Source organism: Leiobunum rupestre, chromosome 10 (assembly GCF_980474605.1).
Source record: "Leiobunum rupestre chromosome 10, qqLeiRupe1.1.hap1, whole genome shotgun sequence".
In the NCBI taxonomy this organism is placed as follows: Eukaryota; Metazoa; Arthropoda; class Arachnida; order Opiliones; family Sclerosomatidae; genus Leiobunum; species Leiobunum rupestre.
Window position 1 is genome coordinate 25,341,910 of NC_143393.1, and position 16,656 is coordinate 25,358,565.

Sequence of the window (16,656 nt, forward strand, 5' to 3'; positions counted from 1 at the left end):
AATAAGCGCTCCGCTTTTTTCGCTCTTTTTTGAGCGTTAAAATAAGCGCTCCGCTTTTTTCGCTCTTTTTTGAGCTTTAAAATAAGCGCTCCGCTTTTTTCGCTCTTTTTTGAGCGTTAAAATAAGCGCTCCGCTTTTTTCGCTCTTTTTTGAGCGTTAAAATAATTGCTCCTCTATTTTCGCTCTTTTTGGAGCGATGAAACAAAAACAATGCCACTGCACGGACCAATTAAACATCTAGGAAAATACACTCCAAAGCTGGCCCCAAAACACTACAATTTACGAGGTTTTCGCTTCCGTTGCTACTTGGCGCTATGGAAACTAAAATGGCTAATATAGATCCACCTGCCGGAGCCCTTCCCCTTCAACCGTTGGGGGAATGGTGGTCGTCTTCACAAGCCCGTCCACATTATCTGAATCCGGGGCGCTTGGGATTACAGGACGACGCCACTAGTACCGACAGCATTTTTAATTAGTGACCTTCTTCGATCTAAATCGAAAATAAAACGTTTTTAATTGATAGCTGGCGCGACTAACGGTCATTTACGTTGCGGGAAGTTATTTTTTAGAATAAGTCATTACCTCACCTTATTGCGCAAAAAGACCAGTTGAAAAATCAATTTGTAAATAAAAGTAAAAAATACAGCTATTTTAAGCCATCTATAGTATATAAGCAAAAACCGCTGCATTAGGAGAGCATATTCATCGTATCAACCTTCTTCGTAATAACTTTCTTTAGTCCGCCTTTTCAAATCTTAATATAATGGAAAATACTAGTGAACAAGCTGCGACAATTTCATCTGAGCCACCGAGGTGAGACTTCAATTAAAATTTTAAACTAATCACTGCCATGAAACGAAATTCCCGAAATAGGTCGGGTAAAAAGAGGCGCGTTGAAGAACTTATCGGCTTCTGGTCAACGCATGAACAGACTGCAGCGGCTTCGTTAAAACCGATACCAAAGAGGTAGAGCTTCCAATTTCTTTTTAACTTTTATGTAATTGTATTAGGTCTAGCTAGGTCAGGGGGTGGAATTTAGATGGAACTTATATGACAAATTTGTAATATTAGGCTTGAATACAACTTACATAAAATGGTAACCGGTTATGCAACGGTTATCAACAAATTTCTAGCGGGTGGTCTACGTCTTGTTCCGTTGTTCGAAAACTATATTATGAAGTTTAAAGCCTTCTGTGTGAAACTAACGACGGTTGTCGCGGTCACAGATTCGAGGCCGAACTATGCTATATCCGAGTAGCCCAGTTCGCTCGAACAAGTTACGAATTACTGTAGTTAACGTTTAAATTAACATAGGTCCAGTAAGAAGCAACGTTCGAACGAACATGGCAACGTGGCTGCTCCAGGACCACGGCTCCCTCAAGCCAGCGGTCATCGGTCACGAATCTCGATTTCCGGCGCCTCCTCTACTACTTCCGCAAGAACCAAATCGACCCCGAGGAAGAGAAATAAATCGTTCAGGGATCATTCTTCAGAATTAGCACCAATATCTCGGAACCAAGAGAATTTGGATTCTTCCGTGAACGTACTCTGGCAGGGAAAGCGTCAAAAGTCCGTAGACGGTGTCGGAAGTCGCCAACCCGTCATTAAGTGCCATTTCTGCTGTTCCGTTTATGAAACCATCGTGAACGCGAATGATCAGATTGTCTCGACACCGTGTGGTCATTTGTTCTGTTATTCGTGTATTAGCCATGCACTTACCAAGAAACGCAAGTGTCCTACCTGTGCGCGTAAGGTGGATAGTTTCCATCCAATATATTTTTAGCTGATTCGTTTTTATTCAGGATTTTTAAATTTTTGTTTTTAATTTTTTGATGTGAATTTTAAATGTTAGTTACGAAGTTAATTTCTTCTTGATGTATAATTTTAATATTAGCCTTTAACATATAAGGTGAAATGAAATAAAATTAATCGTAAAAGTGCCAAAGATTCTTATTCAATTTACAACAATTGTTTGTTACTGATAATAGCGTCTTGTTTTCCTTCTACTAACTTGAAGGTTGATTTTCATATCGAATCATTCTTATCCCCTGTTAAAGAAAATATAATCTCTAATATTTATATCACCCAAAACCCTGGTAAAACAATCTATCGGATTTTCAATCAAAACCAAATTTGATAATATCCTAGATTTTAGAAATAAGGCAGGGAACGCGTTAGTTGACATTGTATTTTACTCAAACCAATTTTTTTGAGATACCTGGTTTGAAAATAAGGTAGCGATGACAACATACACCACCTCAAATTAACTCACGAGTCATCGTCAGTGTCCGAGCTCGGACGAAGGTACAGTCATTCATATTTAAAACACATAAAATTTAAATTTATTTACAGTATTGTTTAGGTTTGTATGTTCGCAGAGGATCGTAAGGTACCCAAAACCATCATCGGAAAAAAATTAATCCAAATCAACTTTTTATCCGGCCTATTTCGCTAAGTCACTTGCGCAGACTGCGTATTTTCACCCATATAACCCGCACCATTTTAAATATTTTCTATTTTAGTATGTAAAGGAGTATCTTATATAGGTAAAAAAATACATATACAAAAATATTTAGGTAGATCGTCGTTGGAGTAAACGTGTGTTTGCCGTTAGTTCAGACATACTTTTTAAATGGTATCACACATTTTTCGTCGACCGAAGATTTCCTAGCAGTTGCTCTGCTGCTGGTTTGATTTGCCTTTTCAACTACAGCTAATTAGTAATCGAGTCAGCGTAACACTCTCCTTTTCTTACGATAATGGTGGATCAAAAAAACGCGGGTTATATTAGTAAGCGGCTTATTTAAGTTACTTTTTGAAACAGGAAAGCCGCGGGTCATATTCGTATGCGGGCTATCTGAGTAGGCGGGCTATATGCGTGAAAATACGGTATTAGAGTTAGAACAAAAGGGCACAATTTCCCCCCTAATTGGTTTAATTTCGCCGACACTGATGAGTATTATGAAAGAGGAAGGAGGTTCATATATAATCGAGTAATGGAATTGAACCGTTTATGAATCAACGATTAAAGGGGGAACTCGAGACAGACTGTATCGCATAAATTTATTAAAAAGACGGAATAATCTGTACTTTAAAAATTACAGGTTTAAATATGGCATATAATTGATTTAAATGGAAATTGTATACCATTAATGGCGAAAATTATGGATGTATAATGGTTTGTAAATAATTTAACCAACTTTAAACAATAAATGGATTACTTGCTACATGTACTGGTTCTAAACCATAAATATAGTTAAAAAGCCTTTAGTGTGCTGCTGAAAGCACTATATTAGTTTAAAATTAAGCCTTTAATATACTAGCAGGAAACCTTTACTATTAAGTTGAAAACACCATAATGGTTTATAGTTAAACTCCTATTATATTTGAAATAAACCATTATTGTGCTATTTAAATCATCATAATGGTGGGAAGCTAAACTATTCTTCCAATATTGGGTAACCCTTACTGTGCTGTTGAAAGCACTATACTGATTTAAAAGTAAGCCTTTAATATAACAGCGGGGAACCTTTACTATAAAGTTGAAAACACCATAATGGTTTATAGTTAAACTCCTACTATATTAGAAATAAACCATTATTGTGCTATTAACACTGTATAATGGTGGGAAGCTAAACTATTCTTCCACTATTGGGTAACCCTTACTGTGCTGCTGAAACCATCGAGAGAAAAATGAAATTATAAATAAGGTCGGCATTGGACAAACTTCGCCTGTTTGTGGCGCCTCGCGTAGAAAAAAAAGTTAAATAATTAGCCATTTCGCGTTAAACGTGGATTTTTTACGCATGCTGGAATATTTGAATTTCATTGAAAGTATGACCATTAAGTATGACCAGAAATAACAAGTAAGTGCGGCACTTATCGAAACATTATGAGTCACTTTCAACGTATGACCAGAGGTAACACATAACTCTTTCCCATTGATGAGGGAAAGGCTCAAACCTGGGACCCTTTGGTTGTACGGGCCCTGGGAATGTGTACCGGCTTATATATACGAAAACTGTATGCTTATGCCACAGGCGTTACAAAAAGTATATTTCTAAGTAGGTAATGGTTGGTTTGAAGGCTGTGCATATGGTATCGTATTACCAAAAGTAACATAACAACAATAAGTATACGATAACTGTATGGTTATGACAAAGATAAGTAAACGAAAACTATATGGTTATGACACAGATAAGTAAACGAAAACTATATGGTTTAGACACAGATAAGTAAACGAAAACTGTATGGTTATGACACAGATAAGTAAACGAAAACTATATGGTTATGACACAGATAAGTAAACGAAAACTGTATGGTTTTGACACAGATAAGTAAACGAAAACTGTATAGTTATGCCACAAGCGTTACAAATTTAAGTGTATGGATACTGTATTATCAAAAGTAATATAATATAACAAGTAAATTTTTATGTTTTTCCTTTCTGAGGCTTTTTTTTCGTACGTAAATGTGTACAGGGTGATTAAAACATTATAATTAGGGTACAATCTACTATATGTTTTCTGGTAAATAATGCTAACAGAACAGCCATTACTGTGTTTTCAAAAGCGCAGTAAAGTTCCCCCGCCAGTATAGTAAGAGTTTAAACACCAACCATTAAGATGCCACTAGAAGCGCAGTAAAGGTCCCCCGGCAGTATAGTAAGAGTTTAACTTCAAACCATTAAGCTGCTATTGGAAGGGCAGAAAAGGTCTCCCGGCAGTATAGTAAGAGTTTAACTTTAAACATTTGTGGTATTTGCCGTAGCATATAAATATATTTAAAATGGTTTATATACAAGCCATTATTAAACTCTAATATGATATAAATCGTTTTATATTGCTACAGTAATGGTTTAAAATTAAACCAAATAAATAAATGTTAAATTATCTGGAAATATAAATGGTTTAGAACTAAACCAATTAAATTTAGAATGGTTTTAATGAAATCCTTCGATGGATTGGATTTTGGACAAAACGTTTAGACACATTAATGGTTTAAATTTAAACCCTTAGTTTTTAGAGTGCGGATGGGTAGATAGACCTTTCGCGGTTCATATCCAAGGTACAACAGTGTCATTCTATTAATTCCTTTGATTTTATTGTGACCTTCGTTATTATAAAGGTCCATGCAGATAGAGGTCGGGGACGGTTTTTTTTTATTTTTTTTGAGATACACAAACATCGGTGTCGACCCGAGGCCTTAGACACCAGCACACACACAATAACTGATTAATCAGGGTGAGATATATGTAACGGCCACGCCAACGAGGGGATACGTGGGGACAGGCCGGGTGAGGACACCCGTGGCGGATTGGTAGTCGTCCTCACTCTGCCTCCCGGACGCCTGGGATTACAGGAGTGAGCCACTACTCCCGGAAGTCTGGGACAGTTAATCATTATCCATGTTTTAATTGATTTTTTCGGGAAATAAATGTAAACAAAGAAATTTACCGGTTAATATTTCGGAAAATGATTAAAAAACATTCATTATTCGTAAAATTTGAGCTTTTTATCGAAAAAAACGTCGTTTTTCCGATTAATTTTACCAATTTATCAAAATATTAATCGGATAATACAGAAATATAAATTACTTGATCAAAACGTTTTACGAATAATTTTGAATAAAAGTTAACCATCCCCGACCTCTAATGCAGAAATATTTTCTGGCATTTTAGTTCTACAATTTACGGCCACTAGCACTAGGTTCTCTCGTATCTGGACCATTTCCCAGGCAACGACCAGGTTTCAACTTTACAGACTAAAGACGCACGTAAATATGATGTTTCAAAGTGCATATTGACTACTGTTGCATTATAACCAATTTCGGGTGCATAGTTTACGTTTGTAGCTTCTTGGTGAGGCCACAATTAATTTCAATAGTTTTTATATAAATTGTTTTGATCTATGAAAAAATGTTAACTTAAGTTATTATGGCTAATTCTGAATAAAATAATAAAATATATTTAAAAAAAACAATGGTGGTTATTGCACAATGGTAAAATCAATTAAAATAACTAACCGACTATAGTTTCGGTTTATCTAGGCCATCTTAATTGATTTTACCATTGTGCAATAATCATCGTTGTTTTAAAATTTGAGTTTATTGCAAAATGTTAAGCTTATTTTTATTTTAAATTTTATTTTAATAAAAGATAGATTATCGTTTCAAGGATAGGTCATAGATGGCACCACCAACTACAATTAATTTCTGCTTCTTTACTTTTACTGGTTTTAAACACAAGCACATAGGGATTTGTATGCACTATTTTCACATGGTAGATAGCCGCTGTCGTGCTTGAAATAACTTTTCAAACCGTTGAGATTAAAAATGGTTAATGATAACGCTTGGCCGATCATCGATAGCATAGCAATATTAATTTCAGCGATTGGGGGTCCAGAAATGGGTCATAAGCTCCCTTTAGCTCTGTTCGGGGCTTAACTTTCCAACTGTTACGGTTAAATTAGTAAATGAGACGTCAATCGATAGAGCATTAGCGACCCTCGTAAGCCCAACATTAGGCAGTGCTCATATTTCTCATTTCTCGGTACTCTAATGAACTCCTCAAGCGATAAGGATAAAGAGTAAATGATACATCAATTGATTGGAAATGTCTCCACCCTTTCTGCTTTTATATATAGGTTTTCGATTGGGACACCAAAACATGATCTGTTGAAAAGTACCTATTTTCGTTTTTGCAGCGTGGCTTTTTTGACTGTATTGAACTCTTTTTTTTTCAAATAGGAGGTCATAGCTTGAAACCTTATAGTTTGAATGGGATACTGCTTTTTATAACCATTATTCCAGGGGTGTATGGGCCACACGAGACCGCTCACCCCGCCAAGAAACAGAAGTATACAGGGTGTTTCAATTTGCTCGATCAGGACTTTTTTCTCAAAAGTGTTTATTTGTTAGGTATGGAAGGCTGTGGTTTGTAAATTTCAGAAAAATATTACGATATTTCGCGGTTTTGGAAAATTAACCGGTAGGTGTCACGCAAAATGTTTCAATGGAAACGTTTTAGAGTATAGTCTGTTTCGGTCTAAAAAGACCTATTTTTCACTGAGTTTAGAGGAAGTGAAAAAAAAAAGTTGTACTAAGAGTCAATAGCCTTTAACGAATTGTAGGAAATGTGTGCTTTTCAGTTATACATTTTAGAAAATAAAAAAAGTGATAATTAGCCAAAGTGACAAATGTTTATTAATGACTTTTACAAAATGTTTTCAAAAATTCCGCATTCTGACGCAAAGCACAAATATGCACGGTGTTGCATATTTTGAAATGCACCCCGAATTATTTCTCGAGTGACGCGACGACATGCTTCGATGATTCTTTGTCTTAAAACTTCAACGCTCGTCACAGGTGTTTGGTAAATGTATTCATTTATGAAACCGCAAAGGAAAAAGTCGAGCGGTGTTAGATCCGGGGACCTTGTGGGCCAACGAACAGGACCTTTTTTCCCGATCCATCTTCCAGGAAACTCCTCGGTTAGATACGCAACCACATCACGATGTTGGTGTGCTGGCGCCTCATCTTGCTGGAACCAGATACGTCTGTACTCGGCTAGAGGAATGTCATCCAACTTGTTGGATATTTTGTTTTGAAGGAACTCCAAGTAGTTTCGTCCGTTTGGCGGGAAGAACGGGCTAATACGTCTGTCACCTAACATAGAGGTCGGGGACGGTTAATCATTAGCCATGTTTAAATTGATTTTTTTCGGGAAAAAATGTAAACAAAGAAATTTGCCGGTTAATATTTCGAAAAATGATTAAAAAACATGTATTATTCGGAAAATTTGAGCTTTTTATCGAAAATAACGTCGTTTTTGCGATTAATTTTACAATTTTATCAAAATATTAATCGGATAATACAGAAATATAAATTACTTGATCAAAACATTTTACGAATAATTTTGAGAGCTTTATCTATTGAATAAAAGTTAACCATCCTCGACCTCTAACCTAACAGACCAGCCCACACATTAAGCGAAACTGCACTTTATGGCGGTGGGGGAATCCCCAGTGTAGATTTTCGTAGTCCCACATGTGGTTGTTCTGACGTTTGAATGGCCCATCTCTTCCGAACGAGCACTCGGTGGACATCAGTAGTTGCGCGTGAATATCCCGGTGTTCGTCAGCCATGAGGCTAAACAGGCTGTATTCGTCAAGTCGGGAGTGTTTGGTGGAGTTTTAAGGATGAAAATGGTGTCGGTTGAGTGTTCTCCAAATGTAGTTTCGATCCAACCCCAAGTCATAGCTGGTAGTCCTGACGCTCGCTCGAGGATAAGGATTAAGAAACTGTTAAAACTATGTGGAATGTTAAAAATAAGAATTAAAAGTTTCAAAACTAAATGTCAAAAAGATAAAAATTAAAGGTTTTCTTAAAAAGTATTTTGTATTTTTAAACTTGTTTTTCTGTCGTTAATGATGTATTCGTACACGTTTTCGAGTTCGACAAGCCCTTGTAATGTAAATCGGAGAAAACTAAAGCATTGACTTTTCGGACGCCAAAGCGTTCATCTTGTAAAAAATAAAAGTCCTAAAAAATAAAGCGATATTTCTCGGTTTTAAATAGACTCTGTTTCACTAGTTATTTCACCAATTCGATCAAACGATAGTTTAGTGGATTGTTTCAGTCCGATTCGCTAAAATCAAACGCTCTCCTAAAATTAAAATTGTTACGGGAAGAAATAAACCGAAATTCTTCAGTGTTTTCCATGTCGATATCCTGAAAACCAGGACCTCGGATTGATTTTACCCCAGTTGTAGAAGTCGCGGACCCCTCTAAGAACCGTCGTATGACTTGGCCTACAATTGGGAAATCGTCGTCTAAATAACTGACTTACTATGGTAGCGTTACGACGACCTTCTCTGTAAAAACTCTAACACATGAGCGCGCTGATCTCAAGTCTAAAGAGGCATACTTGACAAAAAACGTCCAAGCTGAGAGAATTATTTAATTTTAAAATGTGAACGCTTTAAATACTAAATGGAAAATTGACATTCTACGTTTGAAGCGCAATTTGTGGTCTACAAATCTTCGTTTTGGGATCTTACTCGTAAGTTGTAACCACGTCGAAATGGAAGACGCGCTGTTGGACGTTACTTTTTGCAGATTCGAATATTCAGAACATAGCTGAAAGCATAAGTTCCCTATAATAAATGTACATGAATGTTGTGTTAGTAGAAACCACCTATGGACTGTGAGAAGGATGATAAAATACGCGAAAAAGTAGATTAGTCCATAATTAAAAGGGATAATATAGCTAAATCCTAAACAAATTTGAAGAAATTAAAAAAACTTACTAAAACTCGTACCAATAGGTCTTCGAGCAAAAAACGCGAAACTCGAATGTTGTGCTTGTTTAAGATTGCCTACATTAAAGGCTATTGGCTACTAGTACAACTTGTTTTTTCCACGACCTTCAAACTCAGTGTAAAAATTGGTCATTTCCGACCGAACCATATTTATTTTTAAATTTTCGACTATGCTCTACAACTTTTCTATTGAAACATTTTGTGTGACACCTACCGGTGAAAAAATAAATTTTCCCAAAACCGCGAAATATTATTAACATTAATATTAATTTTTTGATGTCTTAATATATACAGAAATTTTATATCATACATCATCCCAGTTCCACATAAGCAATATTGCTTGTGCGTGGGTGGGATTCTCTTACACTATACAAATGTTATACAAATAAAACATAAATGAATTAGACAATATCTCTGAAGACACAAATGTTAAGATTCTAACATTTTACATAAATTTTCCATGCCAACATCAATTAACCGTGTTTCCCCCCCCCCCGCCTGTTCTGGGTTTTTTGAGCAGGTTAAAAAGTGTAGCCCTATGACGTCATTTTACTCGAATTCTACCTTGACGAAAAAAAACGAGTTGGAGTAAGAAGGGAGTAGTTAAAGGTTAAAGGTTATTTATTTGTCGTAGCAACCGTAGTTTGGTGTTAATATGGCGACCGGTGGTGAGGTCATCAATATATGACTCATTTTTCTAATTTATTTAATAATAATAATAATCAGCTAGGCTAATGCCCAAGGCACCACCTGAGGCCTAAGTCAACAAGTGACTTTTAAAGTCATTAAATAGCATTTAACTTTATTTAACTTTGAAGATGTTCAAAACCAGTCATGTTTTCGTGAAACGAAATTTAAGCAGGTCTACGAATTTTCTATGTTAGCTAGATTACTCCCTCTACACTTCCTTTCGAGGAGGAGTAAAAAGTGTAACCTCTGAGCTCTGGGACAAGCGAACAAAATTCGGGACAGGGTAAATCTTACCCCGAGAACAGGCGAATAAAACGTTTAAGGGTAAAAAGTTTACACTTTTTGTCCTCGGACAGGCGAAAAAACCCACCTATTGTACAATTTTATATAGTTTTAATGTATTTAATGAGTTACACAATTTTATATCATTGTTTAGTTTGTTATATATTTTCGGGACTAAGTATGTAACATGTCTTTGGCAAATGCCTTTATGCGTTCTTAATGTATTAACATTTCTCGTTTCGAGTATTATATGTTGGATTTTTCTGAAATTTAGAAACCATTGCCTTCCATACCTAACAAACATACCCTAAAAATTTAATAAGACTGCAATAAAGAATTTTTGAGAAAAAAACCATGATCGAGCAAATTGAGACACCCTGTATAGTAGTCAAATTATCTGCTTGGGATTACAGGACGGCTTTTAGTGTTTTTATCAAGCAATGGACGTGTTTACCTGAAAGAGACCCTTTTGTAACAGGACGGCTCACGAAGAGCTCACTGAATACATCTTATAATATTTGTAAAGAACGTAGAATAGGGACTTGAACTGGAAATCGACTCGATGATACGACTTCACACCGTGCCAAATGCGTAAAGAATTACGCTCTCAACTAGAAGCGAGTAGTAAAACCCCAGGAGAATACCTTTAAAGGAGAACTGTCACCAAAACCAAAATTTACGAGGTTTTTTACAGAAAGATAGAAAATATATTAATAATTATGTCCCTGAAATTTTATAGTTATTGGAAAACGATTTAAAAAATACGTTACTTTTTCCGCAACCTACATCAAACGGCTTCAAAAATTTCAGAAATCGCGGTTGAACGTACGTGCAGCGCCAAAAGAATGAAGCGGCAAAAATTTGAGAAAGGGCGGCGTGTAAGGCGTATTAAAAACACGATTAACTACAATCTACCAATATAACTAGGTTAAGGAGAATGTCGTAGCAGACGACAGTTCCGACCGAAAAACGATAAAACCAGGGAAAAATATTTCGTTCACGAAATGGCGCTGCGGGTAGGTTCAACCAAGCGGCTCTGAGATTCTGTAGTCGGGGGGATAAAACACGTAATTTGGTTGCTAATAATAAATGAAATACTGGCAATATTAACGTGAAATTTTTTGTATAACCATTTTCGGACGTCCTCTATCCATTTAAATGGTTTTTAACCAATTTTAGGGTGGTGACATTTCTCCTTTAAAGCATGAAATTTGATTTCTAAATTAGACTAATTAGGAAATCAATCCAATAATTTTTATGTTGTTTTGAGTAAAATGTCATTGGGCGGAAATGAGGCATTTTTGGTGACAGGGGATTTCGAGATATAAGATCTAGAGCAACTATATTGGGTGAAAGGGGATTGAATCATATTATCACGTTGAAATCTAGTATTAATTAAATACAGACTTAGATAACCTCCGTAGAAGAAACTCCAGAAAAGGAGTGACGGCTAGGGGGACTGATCTCATTTTTGAGACTGATATGGAATATAACGGAATACATGTACCGAAAAGCCACTTGCTCTCAAATGCTACAGCAACCTCTACAAAAAACGACTTAGTAAATCCTTTAAGGGAAATGTTTTGCAACTTTCTAACGGAAACCGTAACATTAGTAACAACTCCATTAACCCTATAAAAAAATTAGGAAAATGTGTATACTGGCATAAAAAGTCTCTTCTATACCTCGTATTTTGAACTATCATTAATTAACAATAGAGGATGGCACTTAAAAACTGTTCAGTGCATTAGGCTAAGCACAAAATATAACGGCTACGCTTCATTTTTCGTTACTCCTGATACTAAAGAATTTGAAAGCCTATCAAACCCCGATAATTTTCAATGACCAACAAAAATATGTCCAACAAATGAAAATGAAAGTTCAAATTCTACGCCTGTAAATGAGGAGAAGTGAACTTCTCAGTCAGCTGCGAAACATAATGAATTACGCAATAAATATATTTTACGTACGTGGAATATATACGAAATCTAATGAATTTTACAGCAACGTAATTTCATTTGATTTTTCAATTTACTTCCAAGCACTCCGAAGTAGAGTTTTTGCCTAACCTGCTAGGTCTTTGCAGGTTGCGCTTTAACCACCATGCGAAGTTAACGGTAATAGTTAATGTAGGGAGCTTTTGGCTCGCGTGGCATGAAGGGCTTTCCACCAACGTCAAAAATCGCTCGATGACTTAGGTCAAAGGTGGTGCCTTGGGTATTAGCTTAGCTGATTATATCAGATGTACAAGGTGACATATCCCCGAATCTGATTTCTAAGCAATCTTACTTGAGCTAAATCTTTCTAGTGGCACTCTGCTGCTTCTTGGAAATATACATAGTGTTACGGATAAGTATGTCAAAAATTTATAGCATGTTCTTTGGGTCGTAATGAGTCAGAAATGTCCTATGAATGTGGGTCCTAAAATGCTTGGTTTCAGAGTTTTAGGCCCACAAAAACCCGGGCCCCAAAACAACGAAATAGCCAGAAATGTGAAGTTCGGTATTCTGCCTTGAATCCAATTGTTTCCATTTATTATTCATTTGTTTTTTTAAGGATGAAGCGATAATCACAATATATACCAAATGCCAAAAGTGCATTATTGATTTAGCCGGAGTGTGCTAAATCCTACAATAATTTTACTAAGCGCAAGTTCCATTATTTAAATAAATCGAGTTTAATCGTTATTGTTAAGCATGGTCAGAAATTTGGAAATAAGCAACTTGTACGAGGTGAATGCCAATTCAAAGTATTTACCTTGATGGATGCTGGGATAGTGCTTAAGGAAACTGTTGATGACACTGAATACAGTTTGATTTGCGTAAAGCCTGACCATTTAGCCTAGGCGGAAGAAAATAATTACATAACAATACAACACCAAACATTTTTGCCTAAGCTGTACTTATGAGACATCTAACTTTATGTCCTCTGATTGAACACGTTAGGTTAGGGGGATAAATTTCAATTTCGTTATTTGACCTTTAAAATTTGTTATTTACTATTAAAGTTAGGGTGCTATTTACAGACAATTCATTATTTTGTATCCAAATTTAAGATAAGTATTTCGCCTTTTACTAATTCGAAGTACGTGGATATGCAGCTAATGTACGGGCGGGCTCAGGGGAATAGTGTAGAAGCCCAAATATTGTACCAAGTACAGTTCCCTCAAAGACGTTTACCAGACGACGCACATTTACGACTGCTGACAGACGCTTGAGAGAACACGGACAAATTCAACCAGGACAAACTCGTGAGATAGTGCAAAACCTACCATAAGACCATGAGGAACAGGTACTTACACCAATTTGATTTAACTAGTTTTTGATTAAAACATGTTATTCGATATGATTCGTCTTACCTATTAGTTAAGTATATTAATTTCCCAAAGTGTATTAAAACAATAATTACTGAAGGTTCTTACAATTGCCGAAAACGATCCTGGAACAAGTACCCGGCAAGTTGGGAGACAAATGGGTGTGAAGCACGTTATGGTTTGGTGAATTCTGCATTTCTCATCAATTTCACCCGTATCACCTTCAAAAGGTTCAAGTTCTGAACGACGCGGACTATCCTAGGCGAGTTGACTTTTCTCAGTGGATTGTTGACAAAGTAGTTCTCGAGTATTCTGTTAGCAGCCGATGAAACCAATTTGTCCCGTGATGGTATACTCAATTTGCACAACACTCACCACGGGTCTATTGTTTGATCTCATCAAGTGTAGATTATCCTAAATGTTTGGTGTGGTATTGTTGGTGACCATTTAGTTGGTCCTTTTTTCCTTCCGCCTAGGTTAAATGGTCAGGTATACTTTCAATTTCGGCAAGATAATTTACCCGAGCTACTCAAAGACGTGCCTTTAGAAACGAGAAGGAGCATGTGGTATACGCTCCACCCTCAACCACGACGTAAGAGCTCTCCCCCAATTTAAACCCACGCGACTTTTTCCTCTGGGGTTATCTTCAAGACTTAGTTTACAAGACTGAAGAATACTGAACTTCACTTAACTAGCTATTTCGTTGGTTTGGGGCCCGGTTTTTGTGGGCCTAAAACTCTGAAACCAAGCATTTTAGGAGCCATGTTCATAGGACATTGTTGACTCATTAGGACCCAAAGTACATGCTCTAAAATATAACTAGTCTCCATGAAGGACAAGGAACTGGGACGCCATCTCAAAGATTCTTTATCAATATATTGGGGATAAAGTGCTTTTGGGCCATTGCAATCTGCTCGGGGTAGAACGGGAAACATTTGACAACGGTAGCTGTAGATTTTACACCAAAGCCCATTTTGATAAATTTTGACTACTAATTTTTTTGAAATTAGTTCAAATTAATCGCAATTTCAAAGCAATTAGGATGTGCCTGTGTTTTGTCAATCAGAATAGAGCTACCGTGGAGCCCCGTTTACCAATTGTATAGGAAAATAAATATAGCCCGGCCCTTTTGTATCATGACACTCTAGATACTCGCATCGACATTACTCCATCTACATATTCATATGTAAAAGGAGATCATTTCGCCAATTACAAGTACTTTGATATAAATGATTAGACGGCATTGTACGCCTATACAGATGTCAATGTAACCTTTAATTTTTAGAATGCCATAAAGAAATATTTATATACCTCAAACAACTGCCAGAAAGTGGGAAAAAGCAACACTAGTTTCACATTTGGTTTTCGCATAAACAAATAAAAGGATTATTTTTATTTATTTTTTATAGTATTATTTCCACAGGAAATTACTGGGCGTTGCTTCTGCGTATAATTGAGACAATTATTCCAAACGGAGACTAACTAACAAGGAGACGACCCGAGGTGATAATCACCGATTTTGTTCAAAGTCGGGTATAATGTACACCTCCATGTAACTTGAAAAACCTGCGAGGGAAAAGTTGCGACGGGCTTTCGTTTTCCCATGGCAACCGAAAACGTTTTTGACAACATGATTTGGAATTATTTACATTGAAAATAAAATGGGAATCTGAAGGATTTTAAGGGTCCCCCAATTGACCAAATTGCATTTAAACTTGATTAAATTTAATTTTTAAAATGAATTTAAATTTTTTTTAACGTTTTTGAAATTTTCAAAAAATTTCATTTTTTAAAAGGTTTCACAGGGGGGAACCCTTAAAATCCTTCAGATTCCCATGTTATTTTCAATGGAAAAATCCCAAATCATGTTGTCAAAAACGTTTTCGGTTGCCATGGCCAAACGAAAGCCCGTCGCAACTTTTCCCTTGCAGGTTTTTTAGGGTGAATGGAGGTGTACACTATATCCGAGTTTGAACCAAATCGGTGATTTTCACCTCGGGTCGTCTCCTTGTAAAGGCCTTTTCACACGAGCCAACTTTTTGATCCAACTAGATGAGTCAACTTGAGTTGAGTCAACTAGTTGGTTCGTGTGAATAAAAGTTCGAAGAGTTGATCCACCAAAAATGTACGTGAGAAAAAAATGGATCACTGATCCATTTTTGCTGACTCAGCATTTTGATTTAAAAAGTTGGCTCGTGTGAAAAGGTCTGCTCAATGTGCGTTCAATATCCGATTCTGTTGGTCGTTATAGTAAGAAGTTCGTATGTAAATAAAAATAGTTCTTGAACCGTTTAAAAGATGGCCAACTAATTAATATAAACGAAGATATTACCCTAGAATTTGTTAACTGCTTTTCTAAAATAGCCCATTTCTTTTGGGGCTAAATTTTAATTCATACATAAATGCGTTGAATTTAGATGATTTTTTGAAAGCATTACAGAATTTATTTCTGAGAAATAAGCAAAATGCCTATTATCATTATTAAAGGGGCTCCAAAGTTCGGTGGCAAAAAAAAAGACAATTGAGCATGCTTTTCACCCCCCCCCCCAACCCCTCACTCAGCCTTGGCAGAGGCGGGCAGAGTCAAACGTAAATTTCGCACTTTACTGACTTTACACACATTTTGCCACCAAACTTTGGAGCCCCTTTAACTGAACTTAATATATTTAATATATTATACCTATCAACGTCCACTCCGTCGGAGTCTCATGGAGAGCAGCCGTAACAGCTAGGAGTAGTAAACTCACACTCAGGACTACGAAGCACGTTCGGCAGAAAATGTATGTCATTCATTTTTAAGTAAAGTTATATAAATTAATATATAAATGTAAATTTTAGGTTTTCAAAAAAATCAAAAAATTATCGTACATTATCGTACGTTGAGGCGGAATTATCGAAATAATGGTACGCCGTGAAAATTATAGTACGCCCTAAATATTTCGATGAAATTCTCGCAACGCTGCTCCGATCCGATTTATGACGCAAGTACACCTCATGAAGTACTGCCGAATAAATTCTTTAAATTATACAACACCGAAACCAATTTATGGA

The 16,656-nt window shown here is 36.3% G+C and overlaps 2 protein-coding genes across 4 annotated transcripts in view; one reads left to right on the forward strand and one right to left on the reverse strand.

Moving 5' to 3' along the window:
• The window catches only part of LOC149925189 (uncharacterized), a 284,774-nt gene that overhangs the window by 66,393 nt on the left and 201,725 nt on the right, over positions 1-16,656 (reverse strand). The gene's annotated exons all lie outside the window — the stretch shown is intronic.
• Positions 676-1,937, forward strand: LOC149925192 (E3 ubiquitin-protein ligase RNF4-like). The gene is made up of 3 exons (XM_090160731.1): positions 676-813; positions 874-966; positions 1,321-1,937. Exons 1-3 carry the CDS (start codon positions 764-766, stop codon positions 1,781-1,783), a joined length of 606 nt encoding a protein of 201 aa, XP_090016857.1. The 5' UTR covers positions 676-763; the 3' UTR covers positions 1,784-1,937.